The sequence below is a fragment of the Elaeis guineensis genome, chromosome 5, assembly GCF_000442705.2.
Source record: "Elaeis guineensis isolate ETL-2024a chromosome 5, EG11, whole genome shotgun sequence".
Taxonomy (NCBI): domain Eukaryota; kingdom Viridiplantae; phylum Streptophyta; class Magnoliopsida; order Arecales; family Arecaceae; genus Elaeis; species Elaeis guineensis.
This window is the reverse complement of record NC_025997.2, coordinates 13,983,873-13,997,357: the sequence shown is the minus strand read 5'-3', so window position 1 is coordinate 13,997,357 and position 13,485 is coordinate 13,983,873. Positions and strand designations below refer to the sequence as shown.

Here is a 13,485-nt window from a genome sequence, read left to right as displayed (position 1 = left end):
ACAACCCAAGCTTGCGAGGCTTCGAGGTGATCGATGCAGCAAAGGCTGCAGTAGAAGCCAAATGCCCTCGCAAGGTCTCGTGTGCCGACATCATTGCCTTCGCCGCCCGTGATAGTGCCTACATAACCGGCGGCATGGACTATGAGGTGCCTGCTGGGCGGCGTGATGGAAGAATCTCTCTAGCATCGGAGGCTCTCGACAACATTCCATTCCCAACCTTCACTGCCGACAAACTCAAGGAGAACTTCGAAAGGAAGGGCTTGTCGTTGGATGAAATGGTGACACTCTCGGGAGCCCACTCCATTGGCCGCTCTCACTGCTCCTCCTTCACGACCAGACTGTACAACTTCAGTGCCACCCACCCTCAAGATCCCTCCATGGAGCCAGCTTTTGCAGCATACTTGAAGGCTAGGTGCCCGCCGTCGACTGCTAGCCTTAGCGATCCGACGACCGTGCTTCTCGATGCCGTCACGCCTACTCGTCTCGATAACATCTACTACCGGAATTTGTTGAAGCATAGGGGAGTGCTGACTTCAGACCAGACGTTGCAAGAGAGCTCAGAGACCGCAAAGCACGTGTGGTACAATGCAAAGCACCAGTCAGCTTGGGCTGCTAAATTTGCATCTGCCATGGTGAAGATGGGTTCTATTGAAGTGCTCACGGGAAGCCAGGGGAGATCAGGGAGAAGTGCTGGGTTGCGAATTCCTAAGTCTTTCTACGAAATCTTACCTACGATGAGTGTCTCTGTTTTTTTCCCTCATTTTTTGATTATTTTCCCTTCAATTTGAAGGAAGCAAATTGTTCATTTGTTTATACAAAAAGGTGTTGCTGTAACCTAATATTTTTTATTCGATTAAGATTTCAAGAGTAAATAATTGGCCATGATTTGTGTTTCTTTGTTCTGTCTGCGCCTGTGGGTTTTTTTCACCTTTTTTTTTTTTTTTTTTTTTGGGCTGTTAGAGAATTTCTCTCAAACTGAAATTAGGCAACAATTAACGTAGCCGCCCGTACACCATTAAGGGGTGTCACAATTGATATTGTCCCAAAATTTAAGACGACTGTGTTTCTAAGGCTCAATGTGCCATCCTTGCGTGCATCATGAATTAGCCTTAGCATGTCCTAGCATTGGGGATTCTGCTTGCAAGGTCATACACACACACACACCACCCACCATGGGAACCTTCCAATGATGGATTTTCACCTTCAGAAGCCTATTTTGATGTCATTTTTTTGGCACCAAACCATACAACAAGAATTGCATTTGAATTTTGGCATCCTTAGAACTGCCCATGATGTCATGGAATGAATCAACAACTTTCAGGTATCGTATTTGCCATTGGACTAGTAAGAAGTCGCTGTTGAAATACTCTGTACCATATCACTTAGTTCCGACTGTTATGCAAGATCCTGACCTCTCCAGCTTAACCTCAAAGTGGAAAGGATCCCAACTTAGTGGCCTGTTATGATCTTATTTCTGCTGTTGTTTCATACCCGAGCCTCGCCTTAACAATCTCATCCTAATAATGAAAATAATTTCAAGCACACTTTTGCCAGTTAGTATTCCATCGCATTGTTACGGCGTCTAGCTTTCAGATGTGTTCTGACCTGTACACTGAATTTCTGCTTTACATATATGCAGAACTTTTTTAATGGTCAAAGATATGATTGCGTAGGACGTACGTTTGGCAAACTTTGGCTGCTCCTATGTGAAGCTGCGTGGAACTTTATAAGCTTTATCAACTTTATGTAGTTTTTTTGCGCAAACATGTAGAGGCTTTAAAAAACACGGTAAATTGTATGGTAAATTTGCAAATGTTTTAGCTCCTTATATATCCACAATTCATTGGTCCTAATATAAATACCCATATACCTTTGAAATGGTATTTGCATGGGCATTAACCTTTTATTACTAGAGCAGTCGAATCTTTCAATCAACGGAGTATTTGTGATTGGTATGATATCCGTGTTTGGATAGAATCTAGCTAGCTAGATAGCACATTAGAGTTCTTGCGCACGACTATCATCTATTACTTATTATGGGATTTCTAGATGGAACGATTGGCATGTGTGGTAAGGTTTGTGCATGTGTATCCCAATATGCCAATAAAAACTGAGAGGTAACCGACATGCGATCTTCCTGTATACGCTGAGCATAAAGGAGTATGCCGAAGTCTAAATTTTGAGGAGACAAATTAATGATAATAAGATTTGATCTATAGGCATTATTAATGTTTTCTTTATCTAAATATTAACCCTACTTGCTTGAAGATATTGTCAATTACTCTGAATGAAACAATCCAGGGTCTCCCTTTAATTTTTCTGTCACTGGCCAAAAATACCCTTCCCGTTAGGGCTAAGATTTCATGTTCATACAAAACTAACTAGGTATCAATATAAGAAAAATATCAAAAGTAGCTAGAATAATGCATGCAATACCCTCTGGAACACATTTTTACCATTTTAATCACTTACAGAATGTCTTACTAGCACCAACCAAACGCGAAATATTGTGTTGAAATGGGTTGTTATTGGGCATATTGTAGTCAATTACCATATTCCATACTTCAAAAAAAAAAAAAAAAATCTCTGTTTCTGTTACCTAACAAATCCTGTCCCAATGAAAAATAGAATGTAAAAAAGATAGTATGACCGATTAATTTCATCCTCTATCCTTGTTTTTGTTTCCTTTCTGGTGAGAACTAAATACATATTAGATAGTTGGATTAGTATGGCAATTAAAGAAAATACTCTGAACTGAGATTTCTATTAAAGAGAATAAAAGAGCTGGATTTTACACAGACGAGATACAAAACACTTGTATACTGATTGTTATAATTTAGTAGAAATATTAAATAAAGCAATACACTTGGACTGTAACAGAAAAAAAACACAACCCAATAAAACAAATGAAGCATTATCCAAAACACTATTTTCAAAAGAATGACCAAAAAACAGCACTTCGTCTCAACACCCAACACACGTAAGAAAAAAAATCTAATTCACAAGCCTGCAGTTCTTCCGAATCTCCCCCTGCGTTCCGGTGAGCACTTCAATGGACCCCATTTGTACCATTGCTGCAGCAAACTTGGCTGCCCACTCAGCACCACGGTTGGCATTGTTCCTCACAATCGTCTTCGTGGAGGGATCACTCATCAAGGACTGGTCTGAGGTCAGTAACCCCTTGTTGTTCCTCAAGTTCTTATAGTACCTATTGTCCAGGCGGTTAGGGGTCACAATATCAAGAGGCACCGTCGCATCTTGGCCTGCTCCAGTGCTCGATGGAGGTGGGCACTTAGTCTTCAAGAAGGCAGCAAAGCCAGGGTTCAATGAAGGATCTTGTGGATTGGTAGCATTAAATGAGTAGAGGCGGTTTGAGAAGGATGAGCAGTGAGAGACCCCAATGGAGTGAGCACCCGATAGTGTCACCATTTCGTCCAAAGACAGGCCCTTACGCGCGAAGTTTTGTTGAAGTTGGTCGACGGTGAAGAAGGGTGCAGGTATGTTTTGAAGGACATCAGACTCTAAAGAGATTCTTCCATCACGACGCCCCGCGGGCACAGTATAGTCGATGCCACCAGCCCTGAAAGCACCATCACGAGCAGCGAAGGCGAGAATGTCCGCGCAAGAGACTGTCTGCGGGCACTGGGCTTCAATCTCTGCCTTGGCTTTGTCTATCACCTCGAAGCCTCGTAGGCTTGGGTTGTTTGCGGACTCTCTTTCTCTGCAGGATTCCCGGGGTTGAATCAAGTAGCACTGAAGCGTCACACCCCTGTGATACAAGTTTAAAAAGTATTGTCATGTCTCTCCAATGACAACACAATAAGAGCAAGTGTTAACATGACTTAATTGCCCTATCCTTAATTGCACATTAATAAAGTTTGGGAGAAGGAAATGTTATTACCCTAACGAAGCAGTCATGGAAGTGCATCCTTACGAGGCCGGCAGCAATCCCAGGATTCTTAGCCACAGCCTCCGTGACAGTTCTTCTAACAATTGACTCGGCTGCAGGGCATCTTGATAGATAGAAACCAACCTGCAAGGTAGCTGATGACATTGTGGTCATCATTAGCATGACTGCAATGAAGGCAAAGCTTGAGCTTGGTCTGCCCATGTGGACCCTATAGCTTATTTCCTAATGTGTGAGTGCAGGAGAGAAGGATAGGAGAGGAGTCGAAGACGAAAGAAAAGGACGCCGAGAGAAGTGATGTGCTAACGAAAAGGATATGGGTTAACTTTAGTGATAGAGAAATGTTTCATGGAATAAGCAATCCAGCCGATGGCTATATATAGGGAATTGAAGAGTGGACGGATGGATATAGATGCATGCATTGCACGGGACGAATAGGAGAGTGGACCAATGGCCGGGTTTTACGACGTAAACAAGCGTGTGTTTGGTAGAGAGATGCTGTCAACTTTGAACACCGTAGACGTCACAATGGAAGAAGGGTGGCGGCCTTGCAACCGCACAGCTGCCGCCTGGTCGCGTTCATACATGTAAAGTGGTCTCAACTTTCCAGCGGAGGTCTGCCAGCTGTGAGTCATGTAGCTATGTTCCTCTGGTTATTGTTTTTTAGTAGTTTCCGTGGGCTTTGTTAGACTGGTGCAGCCCACGTGACATGCAGGATAACCAGCTAGCATTGGTCAAATGTAGTCTTTGACCTTCCTGAAGTCTTCCAAACCAAGGTTTCTTGTGAATTCTTTCTATCACATAGTACCAAAGAAACTGTTGCTATCACATGCATGATGAGCCTATCCAGACCATTAAGTTTGGATACCTTTTTAGTTTCATTCAAAGAGATCTCTCATTTTCTTAATTGAATTAATTATGCTAGATTATGGTAGGATTAAGTATCTTAAGCTGGGGAGTGAGAATAGGATATAAAGCCTAGACTTGTTGAAAAAACAGGTTTTTGGAAAGATGAGGAGATTTTCTAATTAATAAGATGTAGAAGACCGTTGGGTGAGAGTACTCTGGAATAAAAGCATGCATCTATCAAGAGTTTGAACAGGTGATTGGGCAATCTTTTACTTAAAATTAGATATATTTCTAGAATTTAGTCATTTAAATTTTAAAGCACGAAAAAAAAAATTTATCACATGCAGTGATCAAATAGGTGGATTGCGGTATTTCTTTTACTTAGAGGCAAAATCAGATATATGTTTAGAATTTGGTCTTTTAGATTTTAAAAGCAGGAGATAAAGAATTTCTTTTTACAAGGGACTATGTATATATAGAATTTAGTCCTTTAAATTTTAAAGCAAGAGATAAGAGTCATGTTATATAGAGATTAGGTACATTCTTCGGGATGAGGTCAATGGTTTTTGACGACAATATCATCAAATCAAATCAGGGAGTAATGGATTTTGAGGAGGATAAGATAATAAAATAAAGGGCAACGAGTGCATGAATGAGGATAAGCAACGGAAGAGTGCTACGTAGAGACTGTAAAATAGAAGATTGAATGATGCATGGGAGGTCTGGATTGCAACTATATATGCCATGACGCCTTGAGAAATTATTAGATGGACCGGCTCCATCGTGGATTTAGATGAAATGAATCCATCAATTAATTTCATTCTAGGATGAAATGAATCCATTTAAGATGATTTCTTCCTAGATTTACAGTAGACGTGGTCGCTTAAGACCTCTGTGCCGCATCACCCAAGGTGATGCAGGATGCACGTGTAAGGCACGCATTTAGGCACAGAGAATCCATACTCAAGAATGTCGACGATGTTATAGGTTGAGCAAAATATAACACGTGTTTTTTTTTTTTTTTTAATTTGGCAAATGGGCTAGAAATAAGTCAGCAGATCATGTGTTTGGTGAATACTTTCATAGAAGGCAGGTACAAGAAGCTACATTGTAACTTCGAGGTTGGTTGGGAATGAAAAATGAAACTACTGAAACAAGGTCTGGATGTCCGTGGTTTGATCCCTACGATCTTTTGAATGGGGGTTGTATCTTCTGCCAGGAAAGAATGATTTACCTTCCTCCACATGAATCCGCTGATGGATCATGCAATCATTACAATTAGTTATGCACAAGCTTATGAATGAGGGACTTTGAAGTGTTTTGAGACTTGTGTGGGACGTGATCCAATAGCCGACATGATGAAAGAAGAACAATCTTTTTTTTTTTTTTCTTGCACGAAACAGATGTGCAACCCGAACCCCAATATTCCGTACCTTTCTTTTCGTTTACTCGCTGAATGAAGCTGATTAGACTATGACTAATTTTTTTTCTTTTAAAACAAATTAACGATGAGAATGGTAGTAGTTTAAGATTGCTGATGAATTTTGTCAAATCCAGTGACGTAAATCAGAGATATCTTCCAAGTTTTCTCTCTGTAATTAATTAAATTGGAGAAGTACTAAAAGGAAAAAAGGATGAGATTTGTAGCAGTCTAAAGATTGCGGAGTCTTTTTTTCTAAATAATATAAAAAAAAATTATTTATTTAAATAAATTAAATTTTAATTTATTTATAATTTAATATAAAAAAATAAAATATCATTTTGAATGACATTTTATCCAAATCACGTCACTCATAATTTCCACCTAGACGTTGTCCAAAAAAAAAAAAATAAAAAACACTATTTTAAATAATGTTTTTAAAAAAATCATTTAAAATGATGTTTTTAAAAATACCATTTTGAATCGTATTTTTAAAAACGTCATTCAAAATGGCGTTTTCTAATTTCTCCCTCAAAAAAAAAAAAAAAATGAAAAAAATAGGATAATTATAAATTTTATAAATTTAAATTTATAAATAAATAAAAATCTTAATTTTGAATGAAATTTAAAATATAAAAATTTAAATTTTTAATTCAAATAAAAAGATAATTTTAAATTACTTTTTTATTTTAAAATTATTTTTTTTTAAATCTAAAAAATCTTAAAAAATTAAAAAATTAAAAATATCATAGAAAAAGAAAAAATGAGAAAAAATATGAAAAAAATAAAATTATAATTTTGAATTTAAAAAAAATAAAAAATAAAATTTAATTCAAAAACATCATTTCAAATTCTTTCCCCATTTCAAATTAATTTAAAAAAATATTCAAAAAAATAAAAAATTAAAAAAACAAAAAATGTCATTAAAAAGTCAAAAATTTAAAAATATTGAAAAAAAAAGAATTATAATTTAAAATTTAAAAAAATAAAATTTTTAAATTTAATTAAAATAAAAAATATCATTTCAAATTACTATTCCCATTTCAAATTAATTTATTTAAAAAATATTCCAAACCAATAAAAAAATAGCCTAAAAAAATTTCATAAAAAAAAAAAATAAAAAAATGAAAAAAATTATATAATTATAATTTTAAATAAAAAAATTAAATTTTAATTTGAATTCAATTTTGATAAAAGAAAAATAAATGCCATTAAAAAGTGAAAAAAAAGAAGAAAAAAAAAAAAAATTGAAAAAAAGAAATTTATAAATTTAAAATGTTAAAAAAATAAGAATTTTAATTTAATTCAAATAAAAAATATCATTTCTAATTACTTTCTCCATTTCAAATTATTTTTTTAAAAAAATATTTGAAGAAAAGAAAAAAATATTATAAAAAAATAAAAAATATCATAAAAAAGGAAAAGAATAGAATTGAAAAAAAATAGGAATTTAATTCAATTCAAAAATAAAAATTATAATTTTTAATTTTAAGAAATAAAAATTCTAATTATAATTGAAATAAAAAATATTATTTTAAATAATTAAATTAATTTAAATTTAATTATTTTAAAAAAATAAATAAAAAAAAAATACGTAATAGAATGCCAAAAAGATAAAAATGAAAGAAAACTAAAATTATAATTTAAAATTATAAAAATTTTAAATTAAATTTCAAAAAAAATACCATAAAAGAAGTGAATGATGCATATACAATTACAGCATATATGAATGCTTGGAGCGGTGACTTTAATCCATTACCATATGAAGATTATTGGATGCATACATGTATGTTCAAATGTATTCCTGATCATCATCATTTGAGACCCAAACAAAAGGTAGACCAAAGTCAACAAGACTACGAAATGAGATGGATGATAAGCAAATAAGAAGAACCACTATGCATTTGTAGGAACAGGGTCATAACCGCCGTCGCTTCCTAGGATACTTCAACATACTTCAACTTCAAGCAGTGAAAGAAATTAAAGCTCCGAAGACTTATTTTCGTCATTATTTTATGTATTTCTGTGAGATTGTATTTAAATATACGTGTTTAATATCCTGAGATGAACTAAATTTTTGTTTAAGTTGTATTGTGTGACAATATTGTGTTTAAAATATATTTCTCTTAAAATATATTGTGTCTTATTTTTTAATATACCTGTGATAATATCATTATTTTAGATTCATTAGCGTATTATGGCTTATAATCTGCGGTATTCCGATCCTCGAGACAGTAGTATTCTTACATTTAGGAGTACCATCGATCACAGACTATTTTAGATGACGGCGTAAGCATTCCAATCCTATTTACTATTTAAATTTTTATTTTAAAAGTCATATACATTATCTAATTATTATATTTTATTGCAGGAGCCCAGACACCTTCGTCTACGATGATCCGATGCTGATTTCTGGAGGACAGAGGACATCCCACATAGAGTGTTAGATTATTTACGATATCTAGATTTTATGGAGTATATCGGATTGGTTGTATACAGATGGACGTTGGTCTTATTACTGTTTGCTTGAGAGATGACGTCCAGAGACACACACATTTCATCTTCCATTTGGTGAGGCGACCATCACTTTACAGGATGTCAGCATCCTTACTAGACTACCAGTTGATGGCGATCTAGTAACCGGAGTTGATCCCATGCTTACCATTCCAGAGTGGCAGGCTTTGTGCTTGCGATTGCTAGGGTTTGAGCCCAACGCACATTTTTTCGATCATTCACGACTCAGGATTGAGTGTTTGGATGATCGTTATCGATATTTTCATATTGCGGATGATGTACCAGAGGAGATGGTGCAGCAGTATGTTAGGGGTCAGGTGCTGCGGTTGTTAGGTGGTGTCCTGTTATCCGATACTTCATCGAATAAGATGAAGTTGATATTTTTGCCATTATTAGAGGATTTAGACTTCGCTCGTTGACTCAATTGGGCAGTACAGTACTAGCTTGCCTATACAGAGCTATGTGTCGGGGTTCTTATGCTGATCAGAGCGAGATTGGTGGTTATCTTGTATTATTACAGGTATGTGAATTAAAAATTTTTATTTTTAATATTCAATTATATTTTTATTGGGTATATCATGTATGATTTTTTTGAAATTTATAGATTTAGGTATGGGAGCATATGCCGACTATCAGTCCATTACGACGATAATTGCTCAAGATGTGGTGCGTAGTCATTGATAGCACCAAAAATAACTCTACTCACTACGTAGGTAGGATGAGTCGAGATCGTATACTCAGGGACTTGGGCTAAGTTGAGATTGCAAAATAAAAAAAGAAGTTATTTTGATTTAGAAAATAAATTATCTTAAAATTGATGTAATTAGAAAATAAAGAGCTCGAGAGTTTTGAATTAATTTTGCACTAGCAGAGTTGTATCTCTTTTTTAATTAAATAGATGCAATTAATCTTAAAAAAAATATCTATCTTTTCTCGGCACACTCCGTACCCATAGATCACGGTATATCTCCAGAAAGTACTAGGTAAACAACTCTTTTTTCTTGGCACGCTTGTACCCGTAGATCACGGCGCGTTTCTGGAAAGTAAAAGTTATTTTTAATATTAATCTAACAGGAAAGCATAAATAAAAGCATATGAAAGAGAGCAAATAAAGAACTCATGATGATTTAAATAAAAAGCATAATCTTTATTGCATATAAAGAAATAAAGAAATACAAGAAAGTTTAGAACAATAAACCCACTCTGTGTCGTTACAAAATTTTTTCTCCACTCCCGAGACTGCTAGCTTAGCTGCTCATGAAGTAGTCCCTTTATATTCCTTTATGCAAGGCTCTAGAAGAATTTCTGGGCTCTCTCTCCAATGAGAGTACAAAAGCCTTTTTATAGGTATTAGGAGGAGAAGTTTTACATGATTTTTCAATGTGGGACTAAAGAAAATACTAAGGACTAAAAGATGAATGGATGAGATGGAAAGATCACAAGCAGATAAAGAAAATACAAATTCTTCCTCTTGAAGTATTTTCAAATATCATATTTTTTTCTTTTAATGAGCATCTGTTCGTCTGTTCGCATCCGCCAGCAAAAACACCCCACGCCCCGCCATGCCGCACGCCCGCGCTCGCCCGCGCACGCCCGCGCACGCGCTGCCGCAATGCCGCGCGCGCGTTAGCTATTAGGAAGCACTCCTTTTTTTTGATTATCAAAAAAGAAACTTTTATTTCTTTAAAATGATGCCTATATCCTTTTTGGATTCTTTGCATAGTATCTTCATTTTTTATAATACCGTATGCATCTTCTTTTATTTTAATTTTATTTTAAGTCCAATTTTTTTTAAACTTGAATCTTTTTGATCTATGAATCGGACTCTTTGTATCGACGATCATCTTTCTTATAAAACATAAAAAGAAGTATCAAATTCTTAATAAATAAAATAAATTAAATATAATTTTTTGCTTTAAATGACTTAAATTAAGTGTTTATCATACCTCTCAATTTGAATTTTGCTCGTCCTCAAGTAAAATAGATATATCAGCATTGTGTACCTACTCGATCTTGAATCAAAAGTTAGGTTAGGCATCCCAAAAGGTAGATGATACCTGGTCAGACCATTAAAGAGATACTTCATTGAATTATCAATTTGACCCAATTAGTGACTGAGTATTAACTCAAGAAATTTTAAGAGCTTTTCTTTCACCAACTCTCCACTTTACTCTTTAAATCCTCTAACTTAATGTGAGAGAGGTTTATTATCTTCTTGCAATTTAGTCCTCTTATTATCTACTATTTTTTTTTAACATTGCCCACCTTTTTACGCGAACCACAATGCTTACTTAAGCGAAAGGGCCCGGTTACTCAGTAGGAAATCAATATTTTTTTTTAAATAAATTTTAAAAAAATTTTTTGTATACCTCGACCTTTCCACCCAATCTCTCACGAAGCAGATTCTTTATTGAGATCAGTAAGAAGAGGGTTGTAGAATCACTCCTAAAATTTGGTCTAGTCTAAACCCTACCATTCATTGGGTTTTCTTAATAATTTATTCCTCAGTATCTCTAAAATTATCTTGACCGTTAATCATTCATTTATTAGGATGCCTAATTGACTCTTAATCAAATAAAATTCAGATACACAAAACTAATTATTTCTGACCATACTTGAGGATTTGATTAATTTTCATTTCCTCCCCCCCCAACTTAATCTACATTGTCCTCAATGGAGTAGGAAAGCAAAGAAAATAAAAGGAGAGAGTGCACCTGGGATAATTTTGCTTTGAAAGTTGAAGATAGCTTCATTGATTAATAGGTTCTTGTTCTAAATTTCTGTAGCTACAGTAAAGTAAAAAAAAATATATGAAATCATTGGGTTGCCTCCCAACAAGCGCTAAGTTTTACGTCTTCAGCCAAACGTCAAGTTTATTGACAGACTCTTCCATACAGAGCGGTCCTTTATTCTTAAAAAAAAGAAGATCAGTTAAAACAAAATAAAAGAAATTTGGATTGCCTTCCAAAAAGTGCTAAGTTTAACGTCTTCAGCCAGATGCTAAAAGAGTGTCTATTCTATTCCTGCTCGAACCTTAACATGAGTATCGATCCCTCTTTCAGAAATAATATGTCTTAATACAATTTCTTTCCGCACCATAAAATGGCTCTTTTCCCAACTTAAGACAGGATTTGTCTCCATACACTGTTTAAGAACTTTGAAAAGATTATGAAGACAATCCTCAAAGGTGGTTTCAAATACAGAAAAATTATCTATAAAAACTTCAAGATATTTATCTACCATATCTGAAAAAATGGCCAGTATGCACCGTTAAATATAGCGGGTGCATTGCAGAACCCGAATGGCATACGCCGAAAAGCGAAGGTGCCATAGGGGCAGATGAAGGTAGTCTTTTCTTGGTCATCCAAAAATACAGGTACTTGATTGTATCCTGAATAACCATCAAGAAAACAGAAGAAACTTTGTCCTGCTAACCATTCTAAGATTTGATCGATGAAAGACAATGAAAAATGGTCCTTCCTAGTAACGGCATTCAGTTTTCTATAATCTATGCATACTCGCCATCCAGATGATATGCGAGTGGGAAGCAGTTCACCTTCTTCGTTCTCAACCACAGTAATACCTGATTTCTTAGGTACTACTTGAGTGGGACTGATCCATTTACTATTGGATATGGGGTAGATGATTCCAGCATCTAACCACTTTACCACCTCTTTCTTTACTACTTCACGCATGTTTGGGTTCAATCTCCTCTACATATCTCGATGGGGTTTGGCATTTGCCTCAAAATGAATATGGTGCATGCAAATGGAGGGGTCAATTCTTTTTAAATCGGCAATGGACCAACCGATAGTCTCTTTGTGTTCCTTCAGAATACCAACCAATTATGTTTCCTGATTAGGGATCAAGTCTGATGCAATGATTGTCGGGAGGATGTCATTTGGTCCTAGAAATATATACTTGAGCGTAGCAGGAAGGGGTTTCAATTCTAACATAGGTGGTGATTCTAAAGATGGGACTATTGGTGTACTGGCTAATGTGGGCAATGGCTCATACTTGATTGTCCATGGAGGAGTGGTTTTATTGTGTGGTGTATCCAACAAGGTGTTAACTTCTTTCATATATCCCTCAAAGTCATACACTCCAAAGTGAGCCAAGCAAGTATCTAAGGGGTCTGGTGCTAGAATTGTGAGTATTGCATCTTTTATAATGTCTTCTAGTGTATCTACTTCGAAGCAACTATCCATTGATGGCCCTTGGGAAGCACCAAATACATTCAGTCTCAATTTTTTATTCCCAAATGATACGTCCATAACTCCTGTCCTACAATTAATGCTCGTAGCTAGGAAGGATCGTCCTAAGATAATGGAAATTTGTCTTGGGTTGCCACTTAGTTCCATGTCGAGAACTAAAAAATCAACTGGAAAGTAAAACTCATCTACCTTGATCAAGACATCCTCAAGCATTCCACGTGGTTCCTTAATTGATCTGTCGGCTAATTACAGTGTGACTAATGTGGATTTTAGTTCTCCGAATCCAAAAAGTTCATACACCGAACTAGGTAAAAGATTCACACTTGCCCCTAAGTCCAGAAGAGCTTTTTCAATGTGATAATTTTCTATAACACAGGAAATGATGGGGGCTCCTGGGTCCTTAAGCTTTGGAGGAGTGGCATGTTGGAAGACAGAACTAGCCTGTTCAGTGAGGCGTACTTTCTTTGGGATTTGTGATCTAGATTTATGTTTTTGGGTGCATAAATTCTTCAAAAATTTGGCATAAGCAGGGACCTATTTGATTGCATCTAGAAGGAAAAGATTGATTTGGACTTGCTTAA

General features: G+C 35.6%; 1 protein-coding gene and 1 pseudogene across 1 annotated transcript; one reads left to right on the top strand and one right to left on the bottom strand.

The window, feature by feature from the left end:
* The first annotated feature begins 5 nt into the window (after positions 1 to 5).
* Positions 6 to 859, top strand: LOC140857938 (peroxidase 5-like; annotated as a pseudogene).
* A 1,946-nt stretch (positions 860 to 2,805) lies between these two features.
* On the bottom strand, positions 2,806 to 4,251 carry LOC105044940 (peroxidase 5). The gene is given in 4 exon segments (XM_010923044.3): positions 2,806 to 3,707; positions 3,710 to 3,739; positions 3,742 to 3,769; positions 3,902 to 4,251. Coding segments are annotated over 4 exon segments (981 nt in total). The 5' UTR covers positions 4,112 to 4,251; the 3' UTR covers positions 2,806 to 2,994.
* Between the last annotated feature and the right edge of the window lie 9,234 nt (positions 4,252 to 13,485).